This window comes from Tachyglossus aculeatus, chromosome 10, assembly GCF_015852505.1.
Source record: "Tachyglossus aculeatus isolate mTacAcu1 chromosome 10, mTacAcu1.pri, whole genome shotgun sequence".
In the NCBI taxonomy this organism is placed as follows: Eukaryota; Metazoa; Chordata; class Mammalia; order Monotremata; family Tachyglossidae; genus Tachyglossus; species Tachyglossus aculeatus.
Genome location: NC_052075.1, coordinates 30,214,253 through 30,241,230, shown reverse-complemented (window position 1 = coordinate 30,241,230; position 26,978 = coordinate 30,214,253). Strand labels below are relative to the sequence as shown.

General features: G+C 47.4%; 1 protein-coding gene across 1 annotated transcript in view; it reads right to left on the bottom strand.

Annotated features, from left to right (window-relative positions):
* DOCK4 (dedicator of cytokinesis 4) overlaps positions 1-26,978 on the bottom strand; it is a 356,538-nt gene that overhangs the window by 138,358 nt on the left and 191,202 nt on the right. The window contains exons 13-15 of the mRNA XM_038751970.1: positions 26,193-26,325; positions 23,825-23,913; positions 3,780-3,905 (exon numbers count right to left, since the gene is read on the bottom strand). Of these exons, the coding sequence (XP_038607898.1) occupies positions 3,780-3,905; positions 23,825-23,913; positions 26,193-26,325 (348 nt within the window). The remainder of the gene's footprint in view (positions 1-3,779; positions 3,906-23,824; positions 23,914-26,192; positions 26,326-26,978) is intronic.

Here is a 26,978-nt window from a genome sequence, read left to right as displayed (position 1 = left end):
GTCACCAACTTGTGCTTCCCAAGCGCTTAGTACAGTGCTCTGCACACAGTAAGCGCTCAATAAATACGATTGAATGAATGAATGAATGAACCACCACCACTCCTTCCCCTTGACCCCATCTTGGCAGGGTTCCAAATCACCCCCTGCTCCCCATCACACACTCTGAACTCTAGGGACACAGAAGAAAGAGACTGAGGTTTACAAGACTGGGGTCACTGGTCTCCCCAGGCTGCAGCCAGCAGGTAGTCTATGACTGCCCTGGCTTGCATCCATTTTTGGAAACCCAGAGAGAGAAAGTTAAGAATAGAAATCTCATTCCTCTGCTTTCCTGCAGCAGTAGTACTTGCCATAATTGTAGTAGTTGTAGTGTTTATTGGTGTGTTACACTGTACTCAGCACTTGGGAAATACAGAATAACAGAGTGAAATGCTTCCTGCTTACAAGGAGCTATCATTGAAAGGGGGAAGACAGACATGAAAATATTTACAACTAGAATAGTCAAAATAAATAAATAGATATACATGAGTGCTAATGAGGGTGTAACTAAGTTCATAAGCAATGGAGATGGCTGAAAGGATGATAGGACATGTGGCTGGGAAATTAATCAGGGAAGGCTGGTTGGAGGAGGTGGGATTTGAGGAGAAATTTGAATGGAAGAGAGCTGTGGTCTGTCTGACATGTTTGGAGTGGGAGGGAGTTCTAAGTCAAGGGAATAGCGGAATGAGGGGATTCAGTGGGAAGAGATGACAGAGCAGTATAGCTAGAAGGTTAGCTTGGGAGGAAGGATGACAGCAATTTGGGAAAAACAGAAGAGAGCAGATAGGGGTGATGGTACTGTGCTCCCAGATACGGGTGAGACAGCAGGACTGGGAGACAAGTTGTTGGCCAGGAAGAGGACCCTAAAGCAGCTAAAGAATCAACCGAGCTCAGATTTGGGGGAAATCCACTCCTGCCACGGGCAAATGCACCAGCCCTGGAGCTGAAGCTCACCAGGGCAAAGAGAGATTTGATGGGAAGTCGGAGAGAGCACTAGGAGCAGCATGTAAAAACAAATGCAAACAGGGAGACCTGCTGGTGGGATCTCCTGAGCTCTGGCCCCTGACTGACCAGCGGTGGGAAGCAGCTCAGTGGACCAGCCAGCTGTTGCTCCCAAGCCCAGTGCTCCCCTTCCCATCTCCCGGGCACTATCCGGCAGGAACCACGGCTCCGCAGGGGCCAGTCAGAATCATCCCACTGTGTCCTCCAATAGGGATCGTGCCATTTGCTAGGTGGAGGCCGCGTAACCTAGCTTGAGAAGAAAGAGCACTTCGGACCTTTGAGATTACCCTCAAGCTTGTAGGAGGCCATGGAATCTGCCAGCAGGCTCTCCCTGGCTCCACTCACTCCTCTGTCCTGGGTGTGTTGGCAGATTCCCTGACCTACACACCTGACTGTAGCTGGCTCTCTGGGCATCACCCTGTCCACCTCCCTCACACGACTGGCACTGCCCAGGCAGCCGCCATGGTCCAGAGGGCTCTCTGGTATTTCCCTGAAAGGCGGCTTTGGTGGGGACTTCAGGTTAGGAGGTAGGATGGATACAGTGCAGCCCACCAGGACTTAGGAGGTTCAGCATCCCCAGCAGAGAGGGGCGCGCAGCCCAGCTTTGATACCTTGGAACTTCTCCCCAGTAGAGCTAGGACTCTTGATTGGGAAACATGGCCTTTCAGACAGAGCCAACTAGGATCCAATATTCAGAGCCCACAGTGTCCCTGACTGAATTGTCCAGCTCTAGCCAAGGGTGTGCCCTGTTTCACCAATGCCTCGGCTTGCGGGAACAACCTGAACAGAACAAGCAGTCAATGAATGTCTCCCCTCACCTCCACCCCCACCCTGAGACCCTGCTAGGGCCTTCACTAATTTTACCGGCTAAGAATCGCACTCAGCGGCCTCAGTGTGGGCTGGGGAGATAAATGAGAAGAGGCTAGAGAAGGACAGTTAGAAAGAGGTTTTAGCAGTTTAGCAAGCTCTGGTCCACTCTGCTTTCATCCGGGACCCCGTCACTGAAGGAGGAAGCAGAAACTGGGTCATATGTCTGCACAGACAATTCATTCTTCTTGCAGGAGCTAGGCAAAGGAGCTGGTGGGCCCCTTGCTCCCTGCCCGATTTGCAGGTGATCCTGGCCAAAGTCAGAGATGGGCTCTGGCTTGGGGTGCCCTGGGTATGCTGTGCCCTGGACATAATAATAATAATAATGATGGCATTTATTAAGCACTTACTATGTGCAAAGCACCATTCTAAGCGCTGGGGAGTTTACAAGGTGATCAGGTTGTCCCATGGGCGGCTCACAGTCTTAATCCCCATTTTACAGATGAGGTAAATGAGGCACAGAGAAATGAAGTGACTTGTCCAAAGTCACACAGCTGACAATTGGCGGAGCCAGGATTTGAACCCATAACCTCTGACTCCAAATCCCGTGCTCTTTTCACCAAGCCACACTGCTTCTCATGACATGTTGTCATGTACTATGTGCCAAGCACTTTTCTAGGCAATGGGGTGGATACAAGGTGATCGGGTTGTCCCACGTTGGGCTCACGGTCTCGATCCCCATTTTGCAGATGAGGTCACTGAGGCCCAGAGAGGTGAAGCGACTTGCCCAAGGTCACACAGCGGACAAGTGGCGGAGTAGGGATTAGAACCCATGACCTTCTGACTCCCATGACTGTGCTCTTTCCACTGAGCCACACTGCTTCTCACGCTATGCGTGAGGCTGTGTCTGTGTGGGAGTGTCTGTGGGTCAGGCTGTATATGACTGTGAGTAATAATAATAATAATAAATGTTGGTATTTGTTAAGTGCTTGCTATGTGCCAGGCACTGTTCTGGGCGCTGGGGAGGATACAGGGTCATCAAGGTTGTCCCACGTGGGGCTCACAGTCTTATCCCGGCTCTGCCAGTTGCCAGCTGTGTGACTTTGGGCGAGTCACTTCACTTCTCTGTGCCTCAGTTCCCTCATCTGTAAAATGGGGATGAAGACTGTGACCCCCCCCATGGGACAGCCTGATCACCTTGTGACCTCCCCAGCGCTTAGAACAGTGCTTTGTACATAGTAAGTGCTTAATAAATGCCATCATTATTATTCTTATTATTATTGTCAGCACCTCTGCCAATGGCAGGAGGAAACGCCAGTTGTTTACAGCAGCTGGAGGAAATAATGGACACTGCAGGAGTCCTAGGACAGAGAGAGACCAAGTGAGGAGCTGTTTCTCCCCACGGCACTAAGGCGGGGCCCCTGGAAGTCAGGGCATCCTGAAGACAACTGGGGCAGCTTTCCAGCTGCATTTCCATCATGGAAACATCTGATCTTTGGCCTGAGGCAGAATTTCACAGAGAATTTAGCTGGTCCCCTCTCTCCGTCAACCCCATATTCACCACCCCTTGGCCTTTCCCGGGCTCCTGAAAATGCTGCAAAGATGGGTGTTCCAGGCTTGGCCACTCACTCAGGGTTCAACAACAGCTGCAGCCACCCAAAGACATCTGATTTCAACAGAGAGTTGAGATTTCCCTTTCTCTCCAGGCCCATCCTGTCACCCCTTTCCCTGTCCCCACCCTCCCCCAGGAAAGGGGGAACACAGCACAGTGTCAGCCCATCCCTGCAGTTCTTCACACAGGGTTTCCATTTTCAACACTGGACCCAGAACACCCAACCCAGCACCTGGCCCTGTTTCCCAAGAGCTGGAAACGTCAGTGTCTCCCGAAACAAGAAACAGTCTACCTGCCGTCCAGTGGGCGATTGTGAACTTACCAGGCATGATGATGTTGGAGAAGCCCAGCTTCCTGGTGATGGACACCCCATGCGTGAACACTGATGTGCATTCCCGCCGAATCTGGTCAATGTCCCCATGCAGCAGCTGCAGGGAGACGGCCAACCCTGTCCAGAAAGAGAGGCGGCACAGTCAGAAACTGCAGGAACCATGAAGAGCCTCAAGGCAACCCTGCATGGCCCTGTCCACCTAATAGTCAGGTCATCCCATGAGACGCAACCTCATCCCCCAAACCCAGCAGTTTCTCATTTGTGCGGGCCAGTGGCCAGAACTGAGGTCTCCTTCAGTAGTAGCCCATGCAGGGATTTGGGTCTTATCCGATTTTCCAGCCTCAGTAAGGACCCCAGATGGCTCTGGCATGCCGACAAGCACCTCCAGAGAGGACCAGACTTTCACCTAACCGAAGTGCCTTATTCTCAGATTTCTCTCCAGTGTTACTTACTGAGCTACTCAGAGGCCAGTGGAGAGCAAGAAAAGGTCCATTCTGTCAGGAAAATGAGCGGAACTTCATGGAGCTCACAATAATGATGCCTCGGAAAGGTACAGTGGTTGAGTGCATCTGAGTGGAGCTGAGAGTCAATGGCCCTAGATTCTGATCCCACTGGCCTGCTGAGTGAGCCCAAGCAAGTTGCTTCACCTTCTGGGCCTTAGTTTCCTCTTCTGTAAAATGGGGAGAGGACTATCTACCTCTTCTTATTTCACAGGGAAGTTAGGAAGATCAAATATTGTAAGTAATGTGAAAGAACTCTGGAAAGCACTACGCAAATTCCAAGTGTTATTATCTATCACACCATGTTTATATAAGACATCCATTTTCCGAGCTCCAAGAAGTTGAAAATCGGGACTGTTCGTAAGGAAGCAAAAAACAAAAATGGGCCCTAGGCCACCGGAAGCAGTCTGGAGACTCCTAATGGATCATTCATTGAGGTCTGGAAGAGTCTTTAAGGGAAGTGACTGGCCCGTCATCAAGAGTATCCCCTAAACAGGCTTCCCCCACTGCTCTCTCTCTCGTCCAAAACAGGCTTCCCCTCCTGCTCTCTCCCCAACAAAACAGGACTCCCCCACTGCTCGTTGAACCCAAAATAGATTTCCCCAACTGCTTTCTCCTCTCAAACCTGGTTTCCTCCACAGATGGAGAACAACAGAACCCAGTACCATGATGAGAAAGAGCTGTGGCCTTTGGTCATGCTTTTGTATAATAGCCCTCTGACATATTCACCTACACAAACACTCACATATGAAGCAGCGTGGCTCAGTGGAAAGAGCACGGGCTTGGGAGTCAGAGATCATGGCTTCTAATCCCGGCTCTCCCACATGTCTGCTGTGTGACCTTGGGCAAGCCACTTAACTTCTCTGAGCCTCAGTTACCTCAGGTGTAAAATGGGGATGAAGACTGTGAGCCCCACGTGGGACAACATGATCACCTTGTATCCCCCCAAGCTTAGAACAGTGCTTTGCACATAGTAAGTGCTTAACAAATGCCATCATCATCATATGCACATGCAAACGTACTCACTCCCGTGCATATACGTACATAGTCATACACACAACATGTATTCACACATGTATTCTCATTGTTTAGTTGCACACATTTACATACATATCCTTACAAACTTCACATATGTGCACATACTCATATATACCTATGTACATATTCACATCCATGCTGTATAGGAAAAACTGGCAGGATTTGGCAGTCTGAAAACTTTTCCAAGTGCATCCTACTGACTCCCTTACATTCGCTGCCTCCACAAAAATGGGGGTTGACAAAAGGAAGTCACAAACATACTTACATAGAATTGTGCACTTAAACACAGTCACACCTACATATACACACACAGCCCCACATATCTACAACTCTGCCAACATCTCATACACATATTTTGATCCCCTCCTCATCCTTTCTTTCCCATTTTCGCCATGGTATTTTCTGGTTTCTTCACCAGGCAGTTTCTGTCTAGAGCAGTTTTCTAAACAATTCAACCATTCCTGACTTCTCCCTGGTGCAGGTAACATGCAGTACTTCCAGCATGACCTATTGGAAGAGGCACAGGCCTAGGAGTGAAGGGACCTGGGTTCTAATCCCAAATCTGCCACTTGTCAGTGATAAGACCTGGGGAAAATAATTTACCTTCTCGTCCTCCGTTTCCTCATCTGTAAAATGGGGCTTCAACACCCATTCTTGGGCCTACTTAAACTGTGAGTCCCATGTGGGGCAAGATCTGTGTCTGACCTGATTATCTTGTGTCTAGTACAGTACTTGGCATATGGTATGCACTTAATAAAGACCACAATTATTATTATTAACTGGAGTTTGGGCTGATTCTGGCATCCCCTGGAGACGTAAGGTAACACTCTTCCCGACAGCATCTCTCCCGGTAGGCCAGCAGACTTGGCTATTAGTTTCCTGCTCCTCCTTCTGCATTAAAGCAAAATAAAGTGGGCATTTTCCCCATCCAGCGGGGGGCAGTTGCCATCCCCCGAAGGCATTAAGGTGGCACACACAACCCAAAAAAACCCAGACATCCCTTCGTCAACCGCACCCCCCTTCCCCATCGTTGTGGAGACAACAAAAGTAAGGGAGTCATAAGACACATGGAAAGGTTATTTCAAATTGCTACATTCTGCCAGTTCTTCTTACACAAAGGTTTCCCCATTTGTTCATCCCTCCTCTGCCCAGACTCTATTTCCTTGGTCCACGCTCTCACCAGGTGGTGACAAGGCTCTTGTATCAACCCTCTTGCAGGTCTCCCTGGGGCCCACCTCTACCCTTTCCAGTCTATACTACACATTGCTTCCCACATCATCTCCTCGAAGAGTTGCTCGGCCCTCATCTCCCGTGCCGCAAAACTCTCCACAGTCAGCCAACTCAAACTCTTCAAGACTCTCCACCAACCATGCCCTTCTTACACAGTAGCTCTCTAGAGATAGCACTGCCATAAAAACCTAACCTCCTCCTCAGGGGACCATGCCCAGAGAGAGTGATGAGGGGACCAGAAAGTGTGCAATTCCTCTGGCATCTGAGAAGCAGTGAGTTAGGGAGGAGCGACGGGAGATGGGGAGGGCCTGGGGGGAGGAGTTTCAGCTCCCGGTGGAACGATTGGCGACAGGGAATGGTAGAGGAGGAAGCAGCGTAGCCTAGAGGGAAGCAGCATGGTCAACTGGAAAAAGGATGGGCCTGGGAGTGAGAGGACCTGGGTTCTAATCCTGGATCTGCCAGTTGCTTGCTGTGTGACACTGGGCAATAATAATAATAATAATTTTGGTATTTGTTAAGCACTTACTATGTGCCAACCACTGTTCTAAGCGCTGGGGTAGATACAAGGTAATCAGATTGTCCCACATGGGGCTCCCAGTCTTCATCCTCATTTTCCAGATGAGGTAACTGAGACACAGAGAAGTTAAGTGACTTGCCCAAAGTCACACAGCTGATAAGTGGCAGAGCCGGTATTAGAACCCATGACCTCTGACTCACAAGCCCAGGCTCTTTCCACTGAGCCACACTGCTTCTCAAGTCACTTTACTTCTCTGGGCCTCAGTTTCCTCAACTTTAAAATGGGTATTCAATAAGTGTTCTCCCTTCTATTTATACTGGGAGCCCAAATGCGGGACAGGGACTGTGTCTGACCTGAATAACTTGTATCTACGCCAGCACTTAGAAGAGTGTTTTACGAATACCATTTAAAAAAAAAAAGAGGTACAGGCGGGAACGTATCTACGAACTCTGTTGTATTGAACTCACCCAAGCACTTAGCACAGTGTTCTGCACCCAGTAAGTACTCAATAAATACCACTGAGTATGAAAATAAATTCCATTAAACCATTCCATTAAAATGATTAAAACCAATTCCAATCACTGAGACATGTTTGGGGAATCAGGTAAAAATCCATGGGGCTTTAAGAACTAGTACTGAGGAACTTATTTACACACTCCTCAGCACTTTTGTATATATGTGAATTCAATTTTATATTTTAATTGCTCCAGCTGGAAATGTGTTTATATTTGTTTCCCCTGTTGGAATATAAGCTCCTGTGGGGAGGGAATGTGTCCCTTCTTTATTTGGTACTTCCTAAGCACCTAATACAGAGCTTGGCACCAAGAGGATGCTCAATAAGTATTGCTACAATTACTGTTACTACTACTTTTCCTATTATTATTACTAATGAAAGACAAGTCCTGTCAGGCTCATCGATTTTCTGCAGGCCAGACCTGGAGAAACCAGGTGAGAGTTATGACAGAGGTGGACTTGAGGTGGTCTAGGATCACTCAGGCTGATGTGCTCATAGAGAAACCAAGCACCTCTGAGGGGGGAAGGGAGAAGGGAGGGCAAACTGGGGTGAAAAGAAGTCTCCCGAAGAAATGATCGATGATCACTGTTGACCTGCAGGAAAGGAAGGGAGGAAGGGAGGAAGGGAGTCAATAGAATGAGTTGAGTCAGGGTGGGCTGTTGGGCAGCAGAGCTCCAGGAGGGCTGGGTCTTGGTTTGGAACAACTCAGCTTTTTGATCAATGACAACTCCAGGCCCTGGGCATCGTACGGAAAAGCAGCCAAACATCAAGTGAGAAGCAGCATGGCTCAGTGGAAAAGAGCACGAGCTTTGGAGTACAGGTCATGGGTTTAAATCTCGGCTCCACCAATTGTCAGCTGTGTGACTTTGGGCAAGCCACTTTACTTCTCTGGGCCTCAGTTACCTCACCTGTAAAATGGGGATTAAGACTGTGAGCCCCCCGTGGGACAATGTGATCACCTTGTAACCTCCCCAGCAGTGCTTTGCACACAGTAAGTGCTTAATAAATGCCATTATTATTATTATTATTAAAACACAGGCCCCTCTGGCTAACCCTCCCCACCCACCAGCCTAGGGAAACAGGAAACAGGCTACACCTCTTCCCAAACAGAACTGAACAGGAACATTTTCCCCAGGGAGAACAGACTTACTAACAGTCCTGCAGGAAGGGCTCAAGCCAGCTGGGTTGGCTCGACTGAGCCAAGAAGAACTAGTGTGGGCAAAGCAGGGCTGGCAGTGCCACTCTGCAAGACTCCTGCCTTTTAAGCATAAGAAAGTGGCTTCTCCAAATCTACGTCAAGTCTCCATTCCCCATGGTTCCCCCTGTAACACAGGCGGCACTCAATGGAGGTTCAAGGGAGAGGAGGATCCCAGAGAACATGGGAATTCAAGGGTCAAGCCCAAAGTTCCCCAGGAACAGCCTCGCTTCCTTCCATCTCTTACCCTGTAGCTCAACCCCAGCATCCAGGGTGAGAGAGCCACTATAAGCAGTCGGGGAATCAAAAGAAAGCTCAGAAAAGAGAATTCACAGAGGAAGAAGGTGTCTGTGGTGAGGGGGTAGGTTTGGGAGCAGATGTGGGGGAAGTGGGCACCGGGCAAAGTGCATTAGGATTCTTCCAGATGGAAGGAACTGCAGAAAGGAAATAAGAAGAAAGGAAAGCATGAAGCCAATTAGGAGGTGACTGTATGAGACAGGGGTGAAAGTGAAGAGGAGACGGTCATGGGATTATGGTAGGTTTTGTAAAGGCTCAGGGGAACTAAAACACAAGGAACCACAATCCCATGGCCTCTGGGATGGTCACTGATACTGAAGAGGTGAGGACTCACAAGGAGCTGTTGCTAAGTCCGACACCAAAAGTCTGAGCCTCCCACTCTGCTGCCCTTGCAGCCTGAGAAGCCCTGCAGGATTCCAGAGGCAGGGAAGTGTCTCATCCCTCAGCGCAGTGGAAACCAGGAACTTGTCTGCTAGCCAGCCTAGCCTTCAACACAGGTTTTTGTTTGTTTGTTTCAGTGGTATTTGCTAAGCACTGCTGGTGTAAATAAAAGCTAATCAGGTTGGACACAGTCGATGTGCCACAAGGGGCTCAGAGTATTGATCCCCATTTTACAGATGAGGTAACTCAGGCATAGAGAAGTTAAGTGACTTGCCCAAAGTCAGAGCAGACAAGTGGTAGAGATGGGATTAGGACCCAGATCCTTCTTACTTCCAGGACCGTGCTCTCTCCACTATGCCATGCTGCCTCTCTGACTCTGTCAGGCCCCAGTCTTAGGGAGACACAGAAAAGACATTCCATGCTGACTGTCCCTCCTTCTGTCTCACCCACCCCAACGTGCCCTCTCTCATGAGAACACTATTTGGCTTCTGAGATTGGGAGAGCCTTGCCCAGAACTGGACTCTGGTGGAAGTGTACTACCCACTCTGGAAGAGGCATAAAAACTTTTAGAACACCACGTCCCCAAGGTGAATAACCGTATCAGTTTGTGCCCTGCGAGAACTGGGCCGGGGATGTAATTAAAAAGGAAAAAGACAGAAGAAATCTAGTTCTCCTCCTGCCAGGGGGCCGAGTCGATGCCATGTATGTCCTGATTAAAGTGATAAAGGTTACCCAAGGGCAGAATAGGCCTGCAACAGGCAGCAGGGGCCAGAGCCCCAAGGCAGAGGGTTTCAGTAATGGTGCCTTCCAGGTACAATTTCCAATCCGTTCATGTAGTGGGGCTTTATGGGTACTAAGACAGAAAACTCCTTGCTGTGTATTTCTCCTCACAAGCTCTCTGCTCCAGTGGATAAGTAACCACACATAGGATGAAAATACTGAACCTGTGTGGAGGATCAGGCAGACAGACAGACTGGGGAGCAGTCACAAACGCAAGAATGCTTACTCCTATACAAACTCACCAATGATCAGGTCTTATTGGCCATCTTGAATTAATCACAGGGCTTTTGGTACCATGGAAGTGCTCAAGAAATACAATGAAAACAATGATGATGATGATGATTAATAGATAATTCTAGACTGTGAGCCCGTTGTTGGGTAGGGACCGTCTCTATATGTTGCCAAGTTGTGCTTCCCAAGTGCCCTGCACACAGTAAGCGCTCAATAAATATGACTGACTGACTGAATGAATGAATAATAATAACAAGAATAATGAGAATAAGAGGAATGTGCATTCTGAGATGGAAAGCAGGTGGAATGTCCAGAGGGTAGCGAACTAAAGAGAAAAAGAAACTCATAATTCTCACTCATCATCTTCCCCAGTGGGCCAATACAAACCGGACACTGGTGAGAGATTCTCCCAATTATACAGCCTTTTTGGAAAGTTGGATGACTAAGGCCAAATTGTTATCTTACCCTCCACTTCTGAAGGTTTGTCATCTTTGTGATGGGCGACGTCGGGACTAGACATGAAGTTCCTGTAAGTATCAATTATGGAGAAGTATGGGCCCCTAACTGAAGCTCTAGACCAACCTCAGCCAGAAGGGATGTTTAGTGGTAACTCACTTGTTCAGAGGCATCAAGCCACCCAGCTGGCTCCCATGACCTGTCTCGGTGAACCCCCAATCCAGCCTAGAAGGCCAGCCATTGGTCAGAGAACACAGAAGCCCCAAGTAGCTCTGAATTGGATGAGGAGCACAGATGGACAGTCTCATTCACTGCAGGAGATAAGGAGGGCAGTCACGCCTGGTGGGTGGAAGTCTCTTCAATGTCTCCCAAATGCAACCTGACCCTGGTGGCTTTCCAACCCCGGAATTCCTGGGAATGCGTGGCTGCTGGCCCAGGCGCAGCACAGTCTGATGTGGACACCTGACCATTCTTGCAAAACAACGGGTCTTGTTGGCACACAACTGTGTGGCTTCCTGCTGGCCCGCAAACCATGGGGGCGAGATTCCAAGAAGTGACTACTTCTGACTTCACTGAGTTTGGTGGCTTTAGTTTCAGGCTTGCTCAACCTCCACAGGGTCATTCATTCATTCATTCAATAGCATTTACTGAGCGCTTACTGTGTGCACAGCACTGTACTAAGAGCTTTGGAAGTACAAGTTGGCAACATTTAGAGATGGTCCCTACCCAACAATGGGCTCAGGGTCCATCAGAAGATTAAAGGGGGGGGTGCAGGGTGAAGGCCAGGAAACACCACCAAGCCCTGTCCCACCAAGCCTCAATCCCTAGCAGTTTATCTGATGGCAGTGTGCTGAACTGGCTGGGAATGGGAACACTTTAAGTTCAAGTCAGAATGTAAATGTTAAACCCAACCACAAATGGGGCCCATCATGCCAAAGGCAGCCTGAAAACTATCAAAATGGGGGAAAACCCAGGAGGGAAAATTCAAAAGTAAGGGGTATGACCCCGCCTGCCCATCTGTGCCGATCCGTTGCGCTTGCCTAGCAGGGCACACTGGCGGTGGTGCCAGGATTCCAGCCCCAACCCACAAGGCATGTCTGGAAATAGGAGTTCCCCAGGGAGGGTATCGGACCATGAGCCTGAGTCTGTGGCAAGACAAGGTGCCAGCTGAGCACGGAACTGGGAGCACTGTAGACTGTGTGCTCCTTCTAGGCTGTAAGCTCATTAAGGGCAGGGAACCTATCTGCTAATTCTGTTGCATTGTACTCTCCTAAGCACTTAGTACAGTATTCTGCACATATTAAGTGCTCAATAAATACTGTTGATTAATTGATTGAGCACTGGGATGCGAATCAGGCTCTGACCAGAGTCCTTATGGGGTCGAGGGCAAGCTCCCTTAATAATAATAATAATAATAATGGCATTTATTAAGCGCTTACTATGTGCAAAACACTGTTCTAAGCGCTGGGTTCAAAGTGTTCAGGTTGTCCCACAGGGGGCTCACAGTCTTCATCCCCATTTTACAGATGAGGTAACTGAGGCCAAGAGAAGTGAAGTGACTTGCCCAAACTCACACAGCTGACAATTGGCGGAGCCGGGATTTGAAGCCATGACCTCTGACTCCAAAGCCCGGGCTCGTTCCACTAAGCCATGCTGCTTCACGCTTGCTCTTCTCTGAGGAGAGACCCTTGTGGGTCTCTCACCTCCATCCCCTGAAAGTTGCAATCATATCAGGAGGAGGACAGTTTGGGTGCATTGGGTAGCAGAGTACATCCTACAAAATTTGTCCAATACTGCAAGAAAGTCTAGATAAAGGCAAAAAATCAAATTCATCTAATGGCCAGCTTTCATCTCTATATCTCTTGACCTGTAATGCTAAATGCCCAGCTTCTCTACTCCTCATCCTCTGTGACATCATCACTCAGAAACAGGCAAGCCTTGGAATCCCAGGGATGGAGCTCTGGGGAATTGGGCTACTAGGATCCTGGAAAGATGGGAGCTGGGTTCCTGGAATCGTAGAATGAAATACTAAGGAACTGAAGTACTGGGAAATGAGGGAAATGGGTCCTGAAATATTGGGATATTGAATGCTTGGGGGTTACTGGGACACTGGATTTATGGGACACTGGACCCTGTGGGGCTGGAGTCCTGAGCTATTTAAACTCTGAGATGTCATTCTTTTCTCATCCATTGCCATATCAGGGATGGAGAGGATGGTGTGTAATAATAATAATTATGGTACTTGTTAAGTGCTTACTATGTGCCAAGCACTGCTTTAAGTGCTGGGGTAGATACAAGTTAATCAGGTTGGACAGTCCCTGTCCTGCATGGGGCACAAAGTCTAAGTAGGAGGGAGTAGGATTTCATCCCCATTTTACAGACGAGCTAACTGAGGCACAGAGAAGTTAAGTGACTTGCCCAAGGTCTTACGGCAGACAGGTGGCAGAGCCAGGATTACAACCCAGGTCCTCTCACTCCCGGGTACGTCCCCTTTCCACTAGGTCTTGATGCTTGGGCTTGGCTTCAACAGATCCTGAAACTCTGCAGCATCCTTTGAAGACCCCTTTGTGCAGGTCTGCCTCAGATTCAGTATCAATCCAAGAGCGAAACACCAAAATTAAAATGTCACCGGGAACCCAAAGAAAACAGAACTAAATGTGACCCAATGCAGAACAGATTAGAATTGATTCAGCTGTGTGGGAACACAATAATAATAATGGCATTTGTTAAGCACTTTCTATGTGCAAAGCACTGTTCTAAGCACTGGGGGGATACAAGGTGATCAGGATGTCCCAGGTGGGGCTCACAGTCTTTCCCCATTTTACAGATGAATGAACTGAGGCACAGAGAAGTTAAGTGGCTTGCCCAAAGTCACATAGTTGACAATTGGCGGAGCCGGGATTTGAACCCATGACCTCTGACTCCAAAGCCCGTGCTCTTTCCACTGAGCCACGCTCCTTCTCAAGCCTCTCAAACTCTCCAAGAAGACTGTCAGGGGAGCTGGATATGGGTAAGAACTGAAATACAAAAAGTTGAGTTAACATATTCACTGCCACTGACCACCTGGGGCAGATATTTCAGCCAAAATTTCCACCAAACAGAGCTCCGCTGCAGATCTTCCAGAAAGGCAGGCATGAGAGTAGATTCATACGTACGGATTTATCTATAAAGAGTGTACAAATTCCTAATAGTGGGATATATTTCAGTATTTGCCATCTTAATGAACATACCAGGAAGGAATGTCTGTAAATGTAGGGGTGTAATATTTGGATATTTTCTGGCTACCCACACAAAAGGCTGAGGCCAGTTTTGAGCTCTTGCTCACGTGGGGTGAAATTGAGAATGTGATTATCTATTATTGCTCTTTTACAAATTCCTCCCACTCTCAAATATCATTCTTTTAGACTGTGAGCCCACTGTTGGGTAGGGACTGTCTCTATATGTTGCCAACTTGTACTTCCCAAGCGCTTAGTACAGTGCTCTGCACACAGTAAGCGCTCAATAAATACGATGGATTGATTCAGTTCATCTGGAGCTTTGAATGAAGAAAACAGACTCCTGCTCTTGACCATTCTCCACAGCTGGCAGGGGCTCTGGCTGGGATTTCCCAACTTGTACTTCCCAAGTGCTTAGTACAGTGCTCGGCACACAGTAAGCACTCAATAAATACGATTGAATTTCCTAGGGACAACGGTATGCAAGTCAAGCCATCACACTCAGGATACAATGGGGTCACGTTATCTGCTCTTCACAGACAGATCTAGGCCAACTGAGACTGTGCTGAAAACAGCAACCAACAAGATTAGCGAGTCAAAGGGATTAGTTTATGAGAGGAGCAAATGCAGTGAAGCATACTTGAGCTCCCCAGTGGAGATGGAAAACCACTTGTCCATATCCAAAGGCTGTTCACGTTCCATCATACTGAAAGCTCCAAGCACTATTACTGTTATTATTAATAATAACAATCATTAATATAGTAATTGCAGCTTCTTTCTGCATGATCAGCTCAATTTGTTCCCAGTCTCTGCCCTCTGCCATTCGACTTGCTTTCTTAGTGCTTTCAGAAACAGGCAGTATCCTTGATGGAGGAGATAATCTCTAGCAGCAGACCTCAGACTAGCAGTTTGGGGAAAGAAATTTATAAATAGCCTTTCCTGTCTAGGACCTGCACTGCCAGGGAGCATTGATATAGCAATCTAAATAGAACCACTTCCCAGCTCATCATACAATTCTTACTTCCTCATGACGCTTCAGTCATTTGAAATTGCAATTGATGATTACAGTATTTAAGCCCTTACTATATTTCAAGTTCATTCATTCAATCGTATTTATTGAGCGCTTACTGTGGGCAGAGAACTGTACTAAGCGCTTGGGAAGTACATGTTGGCAACATATAAAGATGGTCCCTACCCAATAACAGGCTCATAGTCTAGAAGGGGGAGACAGACAACAAAACAAAACATGGGGACAGGTGTCAAGTCGTCAGAACAAACAGAATTAAAGCTAGTCTATTTCAAGTGCTAGAGGAGACACAAGTTAAAGGAGTCAGACTCAATCAGACTCGGTCAGATGCCCACATGGGGCTCACAGTCTAAATAGAAGGGAGAATAGGCATTCAATCCCCATTTTACAGTTTATGAAACTGAGGCACGGAGAACTAAAATAACATGCCCAAGGTGACAGCAGGCAAATGTGGCACAGCCGGAATCAGAACACTCCCAGGCCCGTGCTCTTTCTGATAGGCTTCCCAGTTGATTAAAATATAAGAACCGGAGCAAGTAATCTGTACAACTCCAAGTTTCTGGCCAATAGATGGTGCCAATTCTTTCCACATTGATAACAAAGCTTTTCAGGGCTTTCCAGTGAAAAGAAAGCAAAGTTACAAGTGTGAGGAACGGAAAGAAATATCATTAATAATTTCTCTGCCAGGATACTCGTCCCCCTCACCAAAAGAGCCCACCCTAGTCCCCGGCTGAATCGCCAGCAGTGTTCTCACCCAGTCGAGAGAATGGAAACTTTAGCTGCAGGGTCTTGACTCAACACGTCGGGGTTCTCTTTTCACTAACCGTGACCCTCTGAGCAACACCAGGGCAGAAGAAGCACTTAGTACAGTGCTCTGCTCACCGTAAGCGCTCAATAAATACGATTGAATGAATGAAGAAGCATGGGGGTAGCTTCTGCTCAGAACCCTGATCAGTGTTCCTCCTTCCCCTCCCCTCAGCACCTGTATATATGTTTGTACAGATTTATTACTCTATTTATTTTACTTGTACATATTTACTATTCTATTTATTTTATTTTGTTAATGAGGTGCAACTACCTTTACTTGTATTTATTCTGATGACTTGACACCTGTTCACATGTTTTGTTTTGTTGTCCGTCTCCCCCTTCTAGACTGTGAGCCCATTGTTGGGTGGGGACCATCTCTATATGTTGCCGACATGTACTTCCCAAGCTCTTAGTACAGTGCTCTGCACACAGTAAGCGCTCAATAAATACGATTGAATGAATGAATGAATGAATGTTCTCTGCCCCACTGCAGCCAGAGCAGGGGCTCAGGGTACAGCAAAAATTCCAGAATCCCCTATGTCAGTTTGACCTCTGGGGCCCACTTTGTGTGGGGCTGTATTACCCGTTTGTCTGCTCTCTAGTTTCTTTGGCCTATTCTTCTGCTCTCACTAGCAATTCCCTAGTCCTGCCCTAGGCCCCATTACTATCCTGGTTCTTCTTATCACTCTCTCTGTCCTAACTACTTGGAATTTTCTTTCCTAACTCATGAACACAAGACAGGAGACGGTTTTAAAAGGCCCAAATATCATTAAAATATAGGAAATAATTTTTCTGCAGCCTCTGTTCCATGGCTTAGTGGAAAGAGCATAGGACCTGGGTTCTAATTCCAGCTCTACCACCTGCCTGCTGCTTGGCTTTGGGCAAGTCACACAATTTCTCTCTGCCTCCGTTTCCTATTCTGTAAAATGGGAATTCAATATCTGCAGTCCATCTGCTGTGAGCCACGTGGGACAAGGACTGTGCCTGATCTGTTTATCTTGTATCTACCCCAGAGTTTAGTCCAGTGCTTGGCACACAGTAAGGGCTTAACAAATATAATTATTATTTATTCTCTATGGGGCCTAACTTCATAATAGAAACTTCCAGGTCTCCCTATCTTCCCAAAGCCTCTGCTCAAGGCAGGCAATCATTGCTCTAACCCTGGCTAGATATATAGCATATATGAGTCTGATTAGCTGTCCTTTTGGAGTCAGCAATAGCTTTGTTCTGATGACTTGATACCTGTCCACATGTTTTGTTTTGTTGTCTGTCTCCCCCTTCTAGACTGTGAGCCCGTTGTTGGCTAGGGACGGTCTCTATATGTTGCCAACTCGTACATCCCAAGTGCTTAGTACAGTGCTCGCACACAGTAAGCGCTCAATAAATACGATTGAATGAATGGTGAGGCTTTTCTCATATGAGCCTGTGTGCTGACCCATCTTTGACCTCTCTCCTCCTCTGTATCTCATATCTCCTCCTGCCTTCAGTGCATCGCTATATGAACATCTCCCAAACACCTCAAATTCAACATGTCCAAAACTGAACTCATTTTCCCCTACAAGCCTGTTCCTCCCCTCAGCTGCCCCATCATTGTTGACAAAAACCACATTTCCCTGTCTCACAAGCCAGCAATCTTGAAATGATCTCTCCTTCCACCCGTATATTCAATCAATCACCAAATCTTGACAGTTCTATCATCTCATCTTCTCAACGTATCATAACACTTGCCCCTTCGCTTCCTCCCTCCTTCACTCAATCACTCAAATGTTTACTTTCCATTAGTTCCTGTCAAAGTGCTTTCAAACATGCCCATGTATTCCCTATTCTAAAAAAACCCCCAAAACTCTCCCTTGATCCCGAGGCAACCTGGAGTCATCGCCCCCATCTCCCTCCTACCATTCCTCTTCAAACTCTTTGAGTTTGTCCACACCCGCTGCCTCCACTTCCTCTCCTCCAGTTCTCTCCTTGACACCCTGAACTTCATTCATTCATTCAATCGTATTTATTGAGCACTTACTGTGTGCAGAGCACTGTACTAAGCCCTCGGGAGAGTACAATATGACAGTAAACAGACACGCCCCCTGCCCACAAAGAGCTTATAGTCTAGAGGGGGAGAAAGATATTAATATAAATATTCATGCGACCTGACTTTAACTCCATAGAAATGGCCCTCTCTAAGGTCACCAATGACATCCTTATTACCACAACCAATAGCCTCAATTTCATCCTAACCTCTTAGTTGCCTTCGGCACTGTAGACTGTCTCCCACTAGACTGTAAGCTCCTCCCTCTTGACTGTAAATTCCTTATGGGCAGGGAAGGTGTCTACCAACTCTGCTCGACTGAATTCTCCCAAGCTCTTAGTACAGTGCTCTGCTCACAGCAAGTGCTCAATAAATATGACTGATAGATCAATCGATTGTTTGGATCATTTCCTTCTTCTGGAAACATTAACCAACCTTGGTTTCTCTGACACTACTCTCCTGGTTCTCCTCCTATCTTTCTGCCAGCTCCTTCTCAATCTCTTTCACAGGCTTCCCACCCTCTAACTGGAGGGCTCTTTCAAGCCTCACATTTGGGTCCCCTTCTAGTCTCCATCTACACTGACTCCTTTGACAACTCATTCACTCATTCATTCAATCGTATTTATCGAGCACTTACTGTGTGCAGAGCACTGTACTAAGCGTCAATTACCATCTCTTTGCGGATGATTCCCAATTCTACACCTCCAGCCCTGACCTCTGTTCTTCTCTGCTCGCTCGCATTTCCTTCTGCACCCAAGACATTTCTACTTGGATTTTCCACTGACACCTCAAATTTAACATGTCCTAAACAGAATTCCTCATCTTCCCACCAAATCATGTTCTCCCCTTGATTTTCCCTTCAAAGCCCTACTAAAAGCACACCTCCTCCAGGAGGCCTTTCCAGACTGAGCCCCCCTTTTCCTCTGCTCCTCCTCCCCAACCCCACGACACTTGTGTATATATGCACATATTTATTATTCTATTTATTTTATTAACAATGTGTATATATCTATAATTCTATGTATTTATTTTGATGCTATTGATGCCTATCTACTTGCTTTGTTTTGTTGTCTGTCTCCCCCCCTTTCTAAACTGTGAGGCCACTGTTGGGTAGGGATTGTCTCTATCTGTTGTCAAATTGTACTTTCATTCATTCATTCATTCAATAGTATTTACTGAGCACTTACTGTGTGCAGAGCACTGTACTAAGTGCTTGGGAAGTACAAGTTGGCAACATATAGAGACGGTTCCTACCCAACAATGGGCTCACAGTCTAGAAGTGCTTAGTACAGTGCTCTGCACACAGTAAGTGCTCAATAAATGTGATTCAATGAATAAATGAATGAATTTCTGTAGACAACACCACCCTTCTCCCTGTCTCACAAGCCCATAAACTTGGAATTATCCTTGATTCATCTCTCTCATTCAACCCACATGTTCAATGTCACCAAATATTGTTGGTTCTTCATTTGCAACATCTCTAGAATCCGTACCTTCCTCTCTATCCAAACTGCTACCATGCTGATCCAAGCAGCTTGGCTCAATGGAAAGAGCACGGGCTTGGGAGTTGGAGGTCGTGGGTTCAAATCCCGGCTCCACCAATTGTCAGCTGTGCGACCTTGGGCAAGTCATTTAACTTCTCTGTGCCTCAATTACCTCATCTGTAAAATGGGGATTAAGACTATGAGCCCCACGAGGGACAACCTGATCACCTTGTATCCCCCCAGTGCTTAGAACAGTGTTTGGTACATAGTAAGTGCTTAACAAATGCCATTGTTATTATTATTATCCCAGCTTGACTTTGGCATCACTCTTCTCACTGACCTCCCTACTTCCGGCATCTCTTCCCTTCAGTCTATTGACCAGATCATTTTTCCAAAAAAAATCATTCATGGCACATCTCCCCACTCATCAGAGACCTTCAGAGGTTGCTCACCCACCGCCACATTGAGCAGAGACTACTTACCATTGTTTTTGAAGCACTCCATCAGTTCAGCTCTTCCTACCTCACATCACTGATGTACTAGAATCCAGCCTACAAACCTTGCTCTTCTAATGCCAACATACTTAGGAGGCCTTCCCAGACTGAGTCCCCTCCTTCCTCTCCCCATCTTCCCCCACCCCACCCCACCCACCCTACCTCCTTCCCCTCCCCACAGTACTTGTATATATGTTTGTACAGATGTATTACTCTATTTATTTTACTTGTACATATTTACTATTCTATTACTACTACTATTACTATTTATTTAGTTAATATGTTTTGTTTTGTTGTCTGTCTCCCCCTTCTAGACTGTGAGCCCGCTGCTGGGTGGGGACTATCTCTGTATGTTGCCAACCTGTACTTCCCAAGTGCTTAGTACAGTGCTCTGCACACAGTAAGCGCTCAATAAATACGATTGATTGAATGAATGAATACTTTTTGCACCTCAATCTCACCTATCTTACCAGTGATCCCTTGCTCATGTTCTCCTTCTGGCCTGGAAGTAAATATGTTGCGGATGTATCAGATGTGGAAGGCGAGGTCACTTAAGAGTCCAATCAGATGGGTCCACTCAGGGCGAGGGCTCAGGTGGTGTTTTCCAAACTGATCCAGGTAGGAAGCACCACAGTTCAGTGAGGTTGGAGTTGAAGCCACCAATAGTGGTATTTGTTAAGTGCTTATTCTGTGCCAAGCACTGTACTAAGCACTGAGATAGATACACGGGGCTCCCAGTTCAAGTAGGAGGGAGAATGTTCGCCCTGAAAGAGCTCTGAGTGGCTGTGGGCTGGGAGAGACTTTTCCCCAACCACTTTCCTGCAGCTGCCATAGGAAACTGGCTGCAGGAAGACCAGAACCAAACCCAAATTCAAATTTCCCCTCTCAAGTGTCGCAGTGTGCCAAACCACTCCAGATAGTAGTAGACCAACCAGGTTGATGAGGTAGCCGATAAAACATCATCTTTTTAAAAATGGCATTTAAAAAAATGGTGCCAGACACTGTACTAAGCAAGTACAAGCTAATCAGATTAGATACATTCCATGTTCCACATGATGCTCACAGCATTAACCTCCATTTTACAGATGAAGTAACTGAGGCACAGAGATGATAACTGACTTGCCTGAAGTCACACAGCAGAGTGGCAATGCCAGAATTAGAACCCAGTTCCTTCTCACTCCAAGGCCTGTGTTCTATCAACTAGGCAATACTGCTTCTCATCTTTAATAATAATAATAATAATGATGGTATTTGTTAAGCGCTTACTATGTGACAAGCAATGTTCTGAGCGCTTGGGTAGATACAAGCTAATTAGGTTGTCCCACATGGGGCCACAATCCTTATCCCCATTTGACAGATGAGATCACTGAGGCACAGAGAAGTTAAGTGACTTGTCCAGAGTCACACAGCTAAGTGTCAGAGTCAGAATTAGAACCCACGACCTCTGACTCCCAAGCCCGTACTTCTCTTTCCACTTCATCAGGAAGGGGGCTGTGACCCCTACCCATTTGGAAAGGAAAAAAATATAGTGTGTAAAGGAGCATCCTGATAAGAGATTTGCCCAGTCCAAAATATGTTTTCTTCATGAACTGAAATTATGAGGATTAAACAACAGGATGGACGCTACAGCAATCAACTCAGAAATCCAATGACTCCTACCCTTGCTAGAAAACAGGATTTCCTGAGCTATGCACTTTAAGAGCTTGCCAGATTTCAGCCTTATACGGTTAATATGCTAGCAGACTTCATTAGGTTTCTCATCCACCAGATGGTTCATCAGCTACTGACTCCGAAACACACCTGATTCCAAACAAACCCCAGAGTCCAATCCTCCCAAGCCACTCTGATTGGAAGGGTTTTCTCCAAGTTCCACAAATCCAATCACTCACACTTAGCCCTCTTCCGGAAGATCAGAGGGGCCATTCACAGGGACCCCCTGCCTCTGGAATCTAAATGGGTTCATTTTAATTAACATTTTAACAGGCTAACTTCCCTTTGTGTTTCATTGTCACGGTATAGCTTGAGGGTTTCAAATTAAAATATAACCTTAATTAGAAAATCTTGGTCGCATTCTTTGGGGTATTTAACAATGAAACGGAACACTTGAACTCCTCTCCAGCTCCCGAACTTACCAGTGAGGGGCTTAATGCCTCTCTTTGACACAAACATTAGGCTCCAAAAAATGTTCTAAGCTGCCCGATGGACAGGATACTACACTGTGAGGGGGTGGGAGGTGAGGGAGGGAGGTATACTTGGCTCTCAATTGAGACAAGGCAGATTCTTAAGAGGAGGACAGGGATAATGATTAAAGATATAAAGATGGAGCTGAATTGGTCCCAAGAGAGATACTGGATAATTTGATTTCTTGCTTTCCTCCTAGGCTCCAACTCCAAAGAACTGCCTCCCGACAGCAAAGAGGCACTAAAGCTCGAAGGGTCAGGAGGAGAGAGGGAATATGAGTCGAGAAACACAAAGTCCTCTGCTTCTGGGACTGAGCACTGCAGTCCAAGCGAGACCCAAACCAGCTTCCCCTCAGTGTGAAAGGAGCTATGTAGTCCTCAGTGAGATTGGCTCCCCAGTTTTTTTAATGGCATTTGCTAAGTGCTTACTATATGCCAGGCACTGTACTAAGCACCGGGGTCGATACAAGATAATCGGGTTGGATACAGTCCCCGTCCCATATGGAGCTCACAGCCTTAATCCCCATTTTACAGATGACATAACTGAGACACAGAGAAGTTAAGTGACTTGCCCGAGGTCACACAGCAGACAAGCGGTGGGGCCAGGATTGGAACTCAAATCTTTCTAACTCCCAGATTCATGCTCTTTCCTCCTGAAAACACTGCTTCTTTGAGAGTCTGACACCCAGGGTTCAATCCACAATCCCAAGGCTGAGCCTCAGCAAGCCCACTCCAAATTCAGAGCTGGTGAGAGAAGGCCTCAGGCCTAATGGAAAAAATGCAAAATAAAAACTACATCTTGGTGAACTCTGGCCTGTTCAAGGGGATGTTGGAGGTGGGATGACTAGTATTCCCAAATCTGCCTGCTGCATCTCTCTCCTGCAAGACTGCGGGCAACCTCCTGGACGTCACAACACCACAGCCTCTCCTGCCAAAAAGCAATAGGCAAGTGTGCATGTTTGTTTGCTGCAACAATAGCCTTAGCCTCTTGGAAGCAGATGACTGGATAAGAAGTCATTTAATCAGATTGCTGTGACTGATTTGGACTGGAAATACTGATTTCTACAACAGGCTTGGGCCTGCTTCTCATTTTTCTCATTTAGGCCTCAGCTGCATCATTCAATCATATTTATTGAGCACTTACTGTGTGCAGAGCACTGTCCTAAGCGCTTGGGAAGTACAAGTTGGCAACATATAGAGACGGTCCCTACCCAACAATGGGCTCACAGTCTAGAAGTGTCGACCTGGTCAGTGACGGCTATGGAGGGTGGGATTGGAGATCTAGATTCTGCTCCTCCCCAACCCCACGATGACATGACCATGATCAATCAATCAATCAATCAATCGGATTTATTGAGAGCTTACTGTGTGCAGAGCACTGTACTAAGCGCTTGGGAAGTACAAATTGGCAACATATAGAGACGGTCCCTACCCAACAGTGGGCTCACAGTCTAGAAGGGGGAAATGAGGAGGCTTCAGTGGGGCCAGCAGCAGCTGATTGCAGACAGAGAGCCGGGATGGAAATTGATCTGTTGGCGGGGAGGAAACACCCCAGACGATCCAGCCTGGACATTTACATGGATACACACAAGCACACGTGAGCACACACAGACACACACACACACACACACACACACACACAGCTGCAGCCCATCCCATCAACTCACCAGCGTTGGAGCCTGTCAGGTTGTAGCGGGCATTCAGCTTTTTGATAATGTTTTCATGGATTTGATACCACTCGCTTTCAGTGTTGCACCTACGGAAACAATAACAGCGCTCTATCAGAGGCTGGCAACAGCCAATGGCAAATGCTACCATGCTAGTGACATGTCTGCCCTTTCTGCCATTTTGGAACCCTCGAATGTCTCATCGGCTCCTCAGCCAACTCTGGCCGCGGCTGTTCTGGCTTGCCATGAAACTTCCACAGGTAGAAGAGAAGAAATTGTGGAAACTCTTTGAGCCCAGGAGACACCGCTGCCTAACTTGAAGCTTTAAGCCCTGGAATAGTAGTGTGTATTTCTTTTTCTTGTAAGGAGCTTTCTCTTGGTCCCCAAACCTATTTGATACAAAACTTCCCCCACAGCCTGCTTTAAAAAGGGGACATCTCAATGAATGGTAACTAATTGAGACTTCTACTCTCTCTATTGAATCTCAAGCTCTTAGCACAGTGCACACTGCAGACACTCAGTCAACAGTCATGAAACAATATTTTGCCAACTTCATATTTCCCCTTCTCACAATTAACCAGGGTCATGGGTAAAAATTCACCCCATAATCTATCCTCTCCTACATGTTCTGTTCTGAAGCCTGCATTTATTTGTTTTGATTGTGGATCCTGACACTTTCCACGCCTGTTCTCCCTCATCTTATGCTGTCGAGTCATTTCCGACCCATAGCAATGCCATGGACACATCTTCTCCAGAACGTCTCACCTCCACCTGCAATTGTTCTGGTAGTGTATCCAGAGAGTTTTCTTGGTAAAAATATGGAAGTGGTTTACCATTGCCTCCTCCTGTGCAATAATCTTGAGTCTCCACCCTAGATTCCCTCCTGTGCCACTGCTGTCTAGCACAGGTGAGTTTTGACTTTTAGCAGATTGGCCTTCCAATCGCTAGCCACTGCCCAAGCTAGGAATGGAATGGATATGCCTCTGCTTCACTCTCCCTTCAGTAGATGAGATTGGTAGAGTACTGGAAACTCTCCAGGTGCATCCCTGAGCGGGGCCCTGTCCTCCCTACCCTTTCTTCAAAGAGAAATATAGAGGGCCCTCATCTAACCCTCTGTCTCCCATCAGGGAGCACTAATCAGGACACTGAAGCTTAGATGCCAGTACCTGAAAATCAAGCCAGGGAGTCCCCCAGCCACCACTGAGTCACCCAACTGCCTTCCTGGAGAATTTGCTTCCAGTATTTCAGCTATAGCTCAGTGCGGGGGGTGGGGGTGGGGGTAGGGGAAGGGCAGCGGGCAAGGGCTTTCTCGAAAATTCAGTGACTTTCGGATCTGAGCATTAAACCTTTTAGACTGGACTGAGACCAAAGGCCCCTGAGTGTGCATCTGGATGGCTTCCATCCATTCTCTGGGGCCTGGATGTAGGTTCTCAACATTTTGACCTGGACCTTGAGGTCCAGAGAGGGAACGTCCCATGTCACGGTCCTAAAAATATGCCACGGGCTTCCCAGCAGTGCCGGCAAGATGTCCCCACCACACCCATCTCAGGCTCTTTTCAAGCTTTAGATATTTGGGTCTGGACAGTAGTTCCCTGAGTAACGGACGTTCAAGTGGGGAAACACCACATCCTCCCTTGCCGGCTCAGCTGGCACTGCCGGGCGCTCTCACGTGCTATCAGAGAAACACTCCCAGTGGCAATGTTAATCCATGACACGGCTTACAGATGTGCTACAAAGGCTCATCTTTTCAGCCGCCTGCACCGTGTGTGCCCTTGGGCAATATGGGCTGCTCTAAGAATACTGCGTAAATGAGCGCCGCATCACTTCTCACCAACACCCTGAAAATAAAAATTGCAAACGAGAAGCTCAACCTCATAAAGCGTTTCTGGCTCTCGGGATGTGCAGAACTGTGCTGGGCAAGAACCATCAAGGTTATCGGCTCCTGGGACGGCCTTCACACTCCAGAACCCATTCTGGTTCCGAATGACTCACCAATCCCAGCTGAGAGCTCACTGGGCAGGGTGGCATGAGGGATGCGGAAGCATTAACAGGCACGAACAAGTTCACTTCTGCAAGAAGGAAAGTCTAGTGGAAGGAAGCAGTGTGGCCTCGTGGAAAGAGCACTGGCCTGGGACTCAGAGGACCTGTGTTCTAATCCCAGCTCTGCCACTCATCTGCTTGTGTGACCTTTGGATGGGCGGCAGAGGGATGGGAGGGAGATCCTGTTAGTGTGGGTGCATGTCAGGGGTGGAGGGGGAGAGGGAAGTGGTTCACCCTCACTACTACTGTAGTGGGCTGAGAGGATTGACCTCCCAGCTCCTGGCCAGCCTTTCACCACAACCCCCACCTCCCGCAGTAAGATTCTTACATGTACACTTTGAGGACGAGGTCATCTTTGGTGTCTCCAGCCAGCAAGTCCGCGATGCTGAGCACAGCACAGCCAAAGGGCCGACGGTACTGGACGTTGCAGGAATTCTTCTTCTCCCCAGCCCCCATGCGGCCTGTGGCAGAAAATATTCACGTGACCCCCTCCCTGCCACGCTCCTGCCCGCAGAACCCAGGCGATTAGACAGGGGTTGATTTCAGCAGGAGGGACTGCCCCTCATGCCCCCGACCTGGTCTTACAGGGCTCTTAAATCTCCCCGGAAAGGTACTCGGAGGGCCTGCAGAGAGGGATGACCTAACCACCTCCTGACCAGCACATGTTCTCTATTTCCTTGGCTACCATCTCACTCTGAGTTTTGAGGTAAGATCAAGAAGTGCGGTAGAATTTTTTCCAGGAGAAAGGCAGCCCCTTTGCTCCAGAGTGCCAGCTAGCCTGGGCAGGAGCTGTGCCATTCTGGGATTTCTCTCTCCCAGGAGTCAGTGCAGCGCTCCATCTTCCTGATCAGGGCAAAAGGCTCTAGGAAGCTGAGATTGCAATGCAGATTAATGAGGCAGCTTCAGGAAGGTTATTAAAATGCTAGAAACACTGCCTGGCATTGCAAGAAAGAAAGGGAATGAACTTAAACTTCCACAACATCTGTTTTAATACTTTCAATTAAAATCACAGCCTGCCCTTGAATAATACCAGGAACAATATCCCAGAGGGAGATGCCCCAGTGAGTTGATGGGAAAGTGAGCTATTTTGCTTGGCTTGCAGAAATGAAAACGG